At 39.1% G+C, this 11,804-nt stretch overlaps 1 protein-coding gene across 2 annotated transcripts; it reads right to left on the minus strand.

The window, feature by feature from the left end:
* Nucleotides 1–1,722: 1,722 nt before the first annotated feature.
* On the minus strand, nucleotides 1,723–10,575 carry TAF9B (TATA-box binding protein associated factor 9b). Of its 2 annotated transcripts, XM_036840749.1 has the most exons (8): nucleotides 10,488–10,575; nucleotides 9,761–9,842; nucleotides 9,029–9,165; nucleotides 8,819–8,953; nucleotides 7,941–8,016; nucleotides 5,549–5,659; nucleotides 3,997–4,153; nucleotides 1,723–2,101 (listed from the first exon to the last, which is right to left on the minus strand). In XM_036840749.1, the coding sequence occupies exons 1-8, from the start codon at nucleotides 10,536–10,538 to the stop codon at nucleotides 2,071–2,073; spliced, it is 780 nt and encodes a 259-aa protein (XP_036696644.1). In that variant the 5' UTR covers nucleotides 10,539–10,575; the 3' UTR covers nucleotides 1,723–2,070. The 2 variants fall into 2 exon arrangements, with proteins under 2 accessions (XP_036696644.1, XP_036696645.1); XM_036840750.1 differs by lacking the exon at nucleotides 1,723–2,101 and having other exon boundaries at nucleotides 2,127–4,153.
* Nucleotides 10,576–11,804: the final 1,229 nt, after the last annotated feature.

Below are 11,804 nucleotides of genomic sequence, written 5' to 3' on the forward strand. Positions count from 1 at the left end.
GAAATGATTCTTCTAGACTAGGACTTTTTTGCTTAACTCTGGAGAGAACAGCAAAAGAAAATTTTGGTGGCTGCTTTAAACAAAACAAATTTTGAAGGCTTGATTTTTTTCTAAAAATTCATTTGTATTTAATACTGTCCCCATAGTTGTAGTTAATTTTAAAAAACACCATATTTCTGCACATCTCTAATGGCATGCTCTACCCTGGTTTGAGAAGCAGGAATTCTAGTACAATCTTTTTTGTAGGTGAGGCCCAGAGATGCTACACATTGATCCAGAGAATTAATGTCATAGCCGGGCCAGAACTTTAGCATACTGATGACTTTCTTCCCCTACTGATTACCTTTCCCTCAACATTTTATTATTTCAAATGTACAGAGGAATTGAAAGAATTGTAAACACCCATAAACCTAACACTTAGACTCTACAACTGCCATTCGTCCATCCATCAACCCCTGATTGTACCTTATAAGTAATTTCTACCAGACTCTGCTTCCAGGATCTTTTCCCCATTTATTTCAGTCATTAATCCAGAAAATGGGGAAACACAAATAGCCAAATATTTTGAGTACCTGCTATATGCTTAGGACATAATAGAGGCAGTATAAGATGACAGCACTTATCTCCTGAAGGAATTTACAACCTAGTCAAGGAAGAAAGTATATAACAAACAACTTATGCGTATATAAACTAGAATTGTACAAGTATGTGCTTCCTGATTTAATACAGAGTTATGAATTATTGATAAAACACTGCAAAGGTTTAGGCTTAAGTGTAGCAAATTCACTTTTAACCCCCAGACAACATATGTATGCCTGTATATAGAAAAAAAATTATAATCATATCATAAATGAGTTCAATCTCTTCTTTAGTTCAGTGTTTCCTGCTTCCTTTCTTTTCCTTTTTATGTCCAAAACTTCCCTCTAGTACATGATACAAAAGTCAAAAAGGGGTACAATGAGAAGACTCCTTCCTACCTTAGTCCCCTAGCTATCAGTTTCCCTTCTTAGAAGCAATCAATCACTGTAAGACTGGTTTCCTTCAGTCTCGAGCTACTTAATGCATATAAAAAGGGTATGCGTGTGCACGCGTGTGTTGGTGTATGGTGGCATAATTATACACGCTGCTTTGTACCTGTCGTTCTGATGGTTTTTTTCCTTACCTCCTGAGTACTTCTCTTCACTCTGGACCCCTTAGGCCACATCTTCCATTCTCCCTGCATAGTGGCTGTATTCCTATATTCTTACTCAGATCAAAGACACTTGTTTCCTACTTGTAGAAGGAAGAACTTGGGACGACAGTGTCCTCACCTCATTTACTATCAGTACATCTTTTAAAAAATTCCACTTGGAAGCCGGAGGACAAGAGCTGCCTTAAGTCATTCTTTTTTTAAAATAATTAATTAATTAATTTTTGGCTGCGTTGGGTCTTCGTTGCTGCGTGTGGGCTTTCTCTAGTTGCAGTGAGCAGGGGCTACTCCTCATTGCAGTGCATGGGCTTCTCACTGGAGTGGCTTCTCTTGTTGTGGAGCATAGGCTCTAGGTGCATGGGCTTCAGTAGTTGTGGCATGTGGGCCCTAGAGCACGTGGGCTCAGTAGTTGTGGTGCGCGGGCTGTAGAACACAGGCTCAGCAGTTGTGGCGCATGGGCTTAGTTGCTCTGCGGCATGTGGGATCTTCCTGCACCAGGGCTCGATCCCCTGCATTGGCAGGCAGATTCTTAGCCACTGTGCCACCAGGGAAGTCCCTAAAGTCATTCTTGATGCTAGAATGGGTGGATGTAATTAGGAAAGGGAGATCTGCAAGATAAAGCAGTCTTCATCTGAAAGGGCAAACCACCCACTGGCTGGCTAAGAGAATGAACACTCAGATTGCAACCTCAATTATATGTATAAATTCCCACTAAAGAAAGACAGAGCATGTTATGTTATTAACAGATTTAAACCCATATCCTTTCATATTTATTTTGCTTCATTATGATGAGTCACATGATGATTCCAAATAAAAGCAAGCAATTCCCTGATTTATAATCATCCATTAAGCAAATCTTGATTGCTTTTTGGACCTCAGAATTACTGGGCCTTGTTCATCCTCTTTGAATCCCTTAAATCAAAAGTGAGAAATACAGTAAGTTCAATTTTTTATTAATAATCTTGGAACAAATACGTTAACAATTCCTTAGAGTTATACAGCATTTTTACAATTTTGAAAGAACTTTCACATATACCAATTAAACCCTCACAACATCCCTGTGAGGTAGGCAGGGTTGGTGTTATTTTCCTATTACTAGTGAGGAGAACAAGGCTCATGGGTGAAGTAAGGTCACACAGTTGGTTAGCGATGGAGCCAGGACTAGAACCTAGGCCTTTTGACATGCCTCCCTGAGAACATTCAAGTAATGGCATCCTATGCTATATAATGAACATTTCTCTCCTATGATGATCAGATCTATTTTTATAAGTCTGGTATCACCTTTTCCTAATATCCAAAAACACTGCATCACAGTTTTGATGAGATATTCTTCCCTGTTACTGGACTATTTCTCTTTGATGTATCAAGCACCATCCTAAGATAAAACTTACTTGTGTTTTCAGTTTTGAGGATCCTTGGCTATAAGTTCTAAATTATGATATAAAAATTTATTGTAGAAATTCTGCAAAAGTATTCCTATGTTGAATATGTCAAACTTACTTAAACAAAAACAACACAAGCCTGTTTATATTTTTGAAAGCTTTGCAGTCTTTCTCAATAAGATGTTTAGATGTGTATAAATGGAAAATAGGGAAAGGTGTTTAGCAACATTACTGGGAAGCCTATGCAGAGTGCACCTAAACGCAAGTCACATCACACTAATTTGTTTGTGTTGGCCTTCTAGAGGAAGGAAAACCATTAGAAAACTTTCAGGTTTGATCCCATCTTATGTGTGACATCCTCAGCAATAAGCTGGAAAAATCTGAATTATACCAATGGGGGGGTTCAAGCAGTAGTGATCAAAGCATATATATGTATGGTAAAAAGGAAGAAAACACTTGCTTTTCAGTGGTTTTGCCTAGGTCCAGTGTAAGTATACTTATCAAGGCAGATTTTAAGCTATAGCATCTTTTGTGTTAAATTTCAAATTGTGAAATACGGTGGAGTTATCAACTTGGAATATAAGACTGAAACTGAATGTAACTGACCCCAAACTACCTGTCAAAAGCAGAGTAATGCTCAATGGGCATAAAAGGCAAGGGATAAAACCCAACTGCTCTGGTATGGAGAGAAAAACAGCAAATGCAAACCTTCTGGTTAAAGTGAACCATAGACCATCAGGCATGTAAAGCAGGTTTTAAAAATATGAAAATGACACTGAGCTGTATTATCAGGAATTATATTCCTAAAGTTCCAGTTTTGGCCTTTTAAATTTAAGAGCAATAGGGAGAAACCTAAGCCTGTGGGGAGGAGGTGGTGCAGAAAATGAATGGGATCTAGAAATGGGGCTGAGGAGGTGGGAGGTTAGGGAACATCAAGAAACAGCTTAAATATATTCAGAATGGATTTAGAATCCCTCTAAATCCAACCTCTCCAAAAATATTTGCTAAATTGAGAGATCTGATCAAAAAAGTTGGTGACAATAAAAGTGACTATTTTATCTTACAAAAGAAGTATTTAAATATAGATTAGAAATTAGGCTGTTAAAGATTAGTCCACTGATCAGGCTGTAGAAAGTGAAACTTAAGTGTTGCTGTCAGATACATTGCAGAAAACTGCTTCCAAAAATAGAATTACCGTAGCAGGACTCAACATTAATGAAACCATTAAAAAACAAGCACTTAACTTTTTATACTTGAAGCCTAATGAAAAAACATTGGTACCCTTAAGAAATAAATATAACACTTTAAGGTGAAAGATATTGCAGCTACATTTAGGTTTTCGATCAAGAATGTTCTAGTTTGGTATACTGGGCTCAAAACCAACTACACGTTTGAAATGCATAGAGACTACACTATATTCCTTACATAGTATCATTGTCATCATCTTCATGTTTTCTCTTCAGTGGGTTTGATTCATTGGCCGTGTTCTGTGATGAAACCATGTTGGTGGTAATAAGAATATTTTTGGGCCCAATCATTGAAGGATTAAGCAGAACATTTTGAACTGCAGTTGTTGCAGGAACTGTAAACAGAGGAGAAAACACCCCCAAACTAAGAACTACACAGAATCAGAAACATATGGTAAAAAGTATTCAACAAAGCTGAAATGTAATTCTAATAATAATTTCTTTTTTTAAGGTTTTTAAAATAACATTTATTTCTTAAAAGTTAACATGTGCATAATAGGAAACCAAAAAACACAAGAAGCAAAAAACAAAGTCATCCGTAATCACAAGCAGTTTACCGATTGATGTGTCCTTTAGGTCTCATTTATGTATCTACATAACTAAGCATCCATTTTTATGTAATTAAGATCATACAGTTATGTATATGCTTTTTCACACATCATGAATATTTACCATTTCAAAGTCCCAAAGCTATGAGTATTTTGACAGCCAAGAATACACTATACCAACTCAATCTGGAAGGAAAAAACATAATCCTGCCTTTTTTGGTGACAAAAATTTCATAAATCACAAAAATGGCAACAGGCCTCTAGATAAAGAGTTATGATTAAAATACTACATTCCCTTAATGTTCAATTAAAAATGAGACATAAAGCAAGAATACACAAAGTATAATGCTTCTAAGAATAAAAAGTATTCAACAAAGCTGAATGTAATTTTAATAACAATTTCAATAGCATGAAGTAAAACTATATCATAGTAGAAATAGATAATTATACTGCATTAAGAGTTAAATTACATTTTTTAATGCTTTAAAGTACTTAAATTAGTATCTAGTATAAGGTTAAAGAAGTTCTGTTAGTTTTTTGTTTTTAATTTACTTAAAATTTCAATTAGTTCTCAGTCATGGGAAGCAGTGCACTGGATTCATCATGGAACATACTAGAGGCACATGTTCAAGGTCAGGAATCATGCTTCCTTACAGACCAATATTATGGTGTACGGTTAGGTTTCAGAAGATGTGAAATCTAAACATATTCATGAATAAACTATGTTATAACAGAATTCTACTTATATTATTCTAACTTTCTACATATACTTCCGTGAAATGAATAAAAGTACAGTTTTCATTTGATATATACTAAGTTGTATTATTTTCTTGAGCTTTAACCCTAAGTGATTTTGCCTGAGATTTGTAGACCATAACTTATTTTAGTTCACAGGGTTCTTTGAGACTCTGATGATCATGTTGAAATCTCTCCCTTCCCCCCAAAATGTTACATATATGTAAAATTCCATACAATTTTAGTGGGTTTATAGACCCCCTCTGAAGAACCCAGATTTGCAGCATTACGGCCGCCTTCCTGTTACGATATTAAAACAATTTAATTATTACTATAGGAATACAAACTGTTCTGTTATCACAAATCATTCACAAATTTTAAAATTCAGAAAAATATTTTAAAAGAACCACTTTCAATCCCCCATGCCCTCCCTGCCCATCATGTTACCTGGTTTGACAGGTGTGGACTGAGAAGGTGGAATCTGCACCGTAAATCTTTGGCTTGTCACTGACACTGGAGGTGCAACTTTATTTGGGACAGACACTGTTTGTGGGGTTGCTGTAGTTGTAATTAACAGACCATGTTAGTTAGGTGACTTATTATACAGGTTCAATTTCTGCTCTCCTTTAGCTTACCAGAAACTACCTTCAAAGCACAGGGAATTAATGAAAGATCTGACTGAGTTTGAATCCAGGCTTTATCACCTACTAGCTGAGTGACCTTGGGCAAGTTATTTAATCTTTTTGTGCTTTTCTCATCTATCAAATGGGGATAACAATACTGTTTCATAGGATTCTTGTGAGAATTAAAATAATCCATGTAAAACTCTTCACACAGTATCTGGCACTGAATTTTAGCTACATGAAGTCATGAAGTTGAACATTTAAATAAACAGAATTAAAGGCCCAAGTTTTCTATTAATTACCTTATGTGGCACTTATTTATTTATTTATTTATTTATTTATGGCTGTGTTGGGTCTTCGTTTCTGTGCGAGGGCTCTCTCTAGTTGTGGCAAGCAGGGGCCACTCTTCATCGCGGTGCACGCGCCGTGCCTCTCACTATCGCGGCCCCTCTCGCTGTGGAGCACAGGCCCAGACACGCAGGCTCAGTAATTGTGGCTCACGGGCCCAGTTGCTCCGCGGCACGTGGGATCTTCCCAGACCAGGGCTCGAACCCGTGTCCCCTGCATTGGCAGGCAGATTCCCAACCACTGTGCCACCACGGAAGCCCTATGTGGCACTTTTAATCTCTATGTCACTTGCTGGGAATTAGGAGGTGTCTACTATGCCCATGAAGCTAAATCAACATGCATCTAACAAAAGCCTAACATATCTCCATCTTTAGGTAAGTTTTCCATGTATTAAGGAGTGGTCCAAAGAACTTGGTGAAGCTTAATGAAGCAATATAAGTATTTTATTTTGTCAAGAAAATTCACAGTAGGTGGATGTTTTCTTGTCCATTATCATAAGGAAATTGTTAACATTTATGTAAGTATGGAGTTTAGGTTTTAAAATTGAACAGAGTATATGCTTAGGTCTTATGCTTTATAAAACTCATTTAAAATTTTTTTAAAGTTTAAAACTTGCATCTTTAATAGTAGTTTTTAGCAGCTCCCTCACTGTAGACTTAAAAATCTCTAAAACATGTACAATAAATGTCTAACTAGGAATAAAAATCACAACTGATACCTAAAATTGGTTAACTTGCCAACACATGTAACTGATTAACACAGCCTAGAGTTTTTAAAAAGTTGGTATTCACTTAAGAGATATGAACCCACAGATAAACAGTATATGATCAAAAAGTTACACAAATCATATATGCAAACTGTCTACAAAGGTCACATGCATATAATTAGAAGTGTATAATTAATACTATACCAGTCTGGTTTTAAAATGCTGAAATGTGAATTCACACCCTGAAAATATGAAGAGATTGTCTACACATCTCAAAAATCAAATGCTGCTTACACTAGAGCTATATGACATCTATAGTACTCAAGTTATAAGAGCTAAGAAATCAATACTGGTCAAAGAGAAGGGGATTTTTTTTCTGAAAAGACTTTGACTATGAAAGAAATCCAGCAGGAACGTAGGACAAAAAAATCAGGAAATCTAAATCCATTATTTATGGGCTCCTTATTGTCTAAGCAACAATGACATTATGGCTTCTAAATGCCATTCTCCACTAAGAGGAACCAGGGCTCTTTGGAGAAACGGCTGATTCTAGGACTGGGGTAAGGAAAATATAAGATGAGCTTGGAACATCTTGTGCCAGGAAGCAAGAAGTGCTCAAAGAATGATGGAGACCTGTCACAAAGGACACAGGAAACAGTTTGAAGGGGTGCTCACTGACCAATACAGGATAATCAGTACTACTTTTGAAAAGGTTACATCAAAAATGATTTTCTTTGATAGTCTTAAGCTTTTTGTATACTTTAAAGTTATTTCTTTTGATTGCATCTCTTGCCAATTTACTCAGAAATTTAATTTCTGATAATAAGTAGGCTACTGCTGTGAGTGAGTTTGGCAACTTTATTTGTATAAAATCCAGAAAGAACACTGCTTAAACTTCTGTTTTTGCTACCATAGTTAATACCGGCAACAGTGTTGGGTAATGCCCAATTCTATACTCATTTGGGATTAGATATTCCTTGTCGCTTTCTCATTTTGAAATCTGATAAAATATGTTTATAGCTTTACTAGAGGACGAGTAAATGTATTAATGGCAACACATATCGGAATTTCTGACTCACCTTTTTACTTGGATTACAGTTCAAAATCAAGTGCTGAGGCACTTCTTTACCAGCCAGAAAAGCCATTTCCCTCTCCCACTTACCTATAGTAGGAGTGGTAGGTCTGCTACTAACAGCACCAACACTTAACCGTGGAACTAGTCTTCCTTGGTTAGGTCCCTAGGGGATTTAAAAAACAAATTAGTTTTAATGTTGTTCAGACTTGACACCTAAACTTAACCAGGAAATGAAATTAGGATTGCTGATGTGAATTATTAATAGATAATTGATGGCAAGAATGTCCTGTTTCTGTTCAGTGTTCTAATGCAACATTTAAACTAGGGTTTTCACAAATATCTATATATATACACACACATATAATACAAATAATACCTATCTATATAAACATGGATAAGAATATATATATAAAATATATAATTCTATATAGTTTTAAAGTTTGAGGTAGAGTGTTATTTGGGGATAACAGCTAACTTCCTTATGATTTTTTAATCTTAACTAGTCAATATCTTAACCCACTAAGAAACTTCCTTATAGTGGAATTTCAGAGGTACAGAGGTAGCCCAATGTGGGGAGAACTTTCTCAGTGGTGGGAGAGCCTTAGGTCATATTTCAGAAAGCAAGTCCAATGCTTGATGGTATATCATTTACTCTGTTATGGTATAGTGTAAAGATTGGTAATTATGAGACCTGGGAATCAGTCTTAACTTTGCTACTAACTTCATAGATGAGTTTGGGCTCACTTTCCTGATGAGTTAGATGAACAATAAAGTTCCTTTTAGCCCTAAAAATCTTGGATCATATATTCTATACTTTAACATAGCAGCTAATTACAGACATAGTATTTTCAAGGAACTAAATTAAAAAAAATCCTAGTAAATTATCTTAGCCTTTAATTTACTGCACTATTTACCCCTAACACATCTTACCCTTTTTAAAAGCTAAGATGACTAAAAATTCTTACCTTTTTAATTAAGGACTTTAGCCTATAGTTTGGAGCAGTTAAGCAGTATCTGTCAGGTGGCAGTCTGGGTCCTGCATATGGCTTAATCAGTGGTAAAGGGGTTTGATTTTTCTGTCTTGCAATATCCAGTAAAAACTAAAAAAAAAATCCTTATTAGAACTACAATTAAAAATTATAAGTAAAATGAACTTCAAATAAAATTTTGCTCACATCTCTCGGGGGAGGAGAGGTAAAAGATTGGTCAGCCCGACACTGGATTGCCAGTCTCACATCATCTGCATCAACATTAGGTTTCTTAGCATGGCTTGAATAAATTTTTGCATCATCCAGAATTGAAGTCACATATCCTTTAAGAACAAAACATTATTTTAAACATATGAAAATAGCTTAATATTTATGGCCAGTTTTCTTAAAAAGTTTCACTAATTTCCAGAAAGTTTATGAATTTTGGTTCTAATATCTAATTGTCCTATCTATATGATCAATTTTAAACAGACATCACAATATACTGTTCCCTAGCCTGAGCTCCTTTTTACTGCTTTCTGAATTCTATAACATTAACTGTTTTTTTTTCTTCACATATTTTTAAGACTTTATTTTTGTAGAGTAGTTTTAGGTTCACAGCAAAATTGAGGGGAATATACAGAGATTTCCTATATACTCCCTGATGCCATACCTGCATAGCATCCTCTATTATCAATGTTCCCTGCAAAGTGGTGCGTTTGTTACAACTGATAGTCCTACACGGACCCATCGTGATCCCCGATAGTCCGTAGTTTATATTATGGTTCACTCTTGGAACTCTACATTTTGTGGGTTTGGACAAGTGTATAATGACATGTTATGACATTAACTGTTAAAGTATTTTGGTTGAAAATGTTCTTACAATGAACGATTTTTAAAATTCACAAGTTAGGCAATTTTGGTGTTCTGTTAACTTACGGAAAGCAAATTCCAACATTTGATTTATAACCCTTGGTTCGTACTCCGTAATTCCCATATCCTTCAGGATCTGTGCCATCACCTGTGGGTTCAAATAAAAACGCCAGATGCATAATCTAGGTATAGAAATCAAGACTGGACCGAAGGTAGTAATTATATTTATGATACAAGGTTCCCCCTTCTCTGGGTTGCAAACTTGTACTCATCCTTTTCCTACCAAGCGTGTGTCAGGTTCACACCAAATCTCGTCTTGATCTCTTTGCTGAAAACTTTTTTTTTTTGGCGGGGGTGGGGGTGGGGGCGGGGGCAAAGAGAAGAAAAAAGGCCCGGGTTGGCTTTCCCAGTCGAGGTAGGGGTGGTTACAGCTGGTTGTCATTTTCAGATGTGGCGACCGGGGTAGCTTTGCATCAGAACACTGGAGGCGCGAGCCAGGATTCGCAGACGGGGCGGGACGACTAGGCGGCCCGGGCCCGAGGCCCAGGAGACAAAGCCGGGCGGCCGGCCTGCGCATCCGGCGGGCCGCCAGCCTCCCTCCGGCTGGGCCGCCGGGGTGGCGGGAGAGAGCCCCGGGGTCCAAGGCACTCGAATCTCCAGCTCCTGGCGGCCCTGGCATGGCTAAAGTCGACCCGCGAGCCCATCATCAGGTCCTCCCCCCGGGCCCGCCTCTCGGGTCCCCGGCTGCGGTCGCGCCCAGCCTCGCACCCCGCCTCGCATCCTTCGCACTCACCAACGCATCTCTCGGAGCGTTCTTGGGAGGCGCCATCTTGCCCGACTCCATGTTATCCTACTGCTCGTCATCCGGGGAGAGAGGGCTGCTCGCGGATTCCTCGCTCAGGCTCCACCCCTGCGGGCGCGGAGGGCGGGGTTACCGCGCCGGTCCTTTTGCTCCTCTGGCTGCCGCTTCCCAGCCGCCCGCCCGCCCGCCCGCCCCGCGGAGGCAGAGGGAGGCCGGGCTAGCGGGGAGCCCACGGCGCCGAAGCCTTCCCCGAAGAGCCCTCGGCCAACGCTTGGAAGACCGATAAGTTCGCCTTCCCAGAGCTGTTCCCCGGAAAAGTACACGAAAAGGGCCACCCTTGTCTTTTCTGGGGTCCCTCCTCACGTCCCCTGCAGCCACCCTGGCCCCTTCCCTCTCCCTGAATGTCTGCAGAGTCCCTGCCTCCACCTGCCTTTGTAGTAGTGCTGCCTGGTCAAATGCAGAAAGCCCAGTTAAATTTGAATGTCAGATCAATGATCACGTTTTTAGCATAAGTTTATCCCAAATATTACACGGGCTATACTTACACTACGAAATGATTTATTGTTGATCTGACATTCAAATTTAACTGGGTGCTCTCTATTTTTATTTGCTAAATCTGGCAACTCTACCCTATGGTCTGCTCTCCACCCAGCAGGCATTTGGTCAGCTCTCCTCACACTCAAAGCCGTGTCATAATTGCTCATTTCATACTGATGCAAAGCTAAAGCCTTTGACCGCCTGCAAGATTCGCCGCTGGAGCCCCAAATGCCTTCTTCCCACTTTCCACAGAACAGCCTGAGTGTCTTTCAAAAAACATGCATCAGTTAACTGTCTCTGGCTTTAAGTGTCCCAAAGAGAACTCTTTCTTCTTCCTCCACATCCACCAACGCCCTCCATTTCTGAGAAATGCACTCTGACCCACCCAGGCGGGAAGAGCCGTCAGCCATGTTATGCTCTTTCCCGTACAAGCCACACTTCAGTCTAGCAGCCAAGTCCTGTCAGGGCGACCTCCGAAAGTCACAAAACCTCTGTCCGTGGCTCCGCATCTCCATCCAGTGCTACCATGCTAATGGTCCAAACTAACAGCCCTAATTACCAAGGCTACAGCAAGAGGACCCCGAAATTGTGCTCCCCCACATTTTTACACAACCGGAGAGATCTCTTAGTCATAAACCAAATACTTGCATTCCTTTCCTTAAAACGCTCTAATGGCTTCCCTCACACACACACACACACAAATTCAAACTGATTTCTGGGGCTTGGGGGGCCCTTCAGTTTTGGCCACCGTCTTACCTCATCGGGCTTGTC

The sequence above is a fragment of the Balaenoptera musculus genome, chromosome X, assembly GCF_009873245.2.
Source record: "Balaenoptera musculus isolate JJ_BM4_2016_0621 chromosome X, mBalMus1.pri.v3, whole genome shotgun sequence".
NCBI lineage: Eukaryota > Metazoa > Chordata > Mammalia > Artiodactyla > Balaenopteridae > Balaenoptera > Balaenoptera musculus.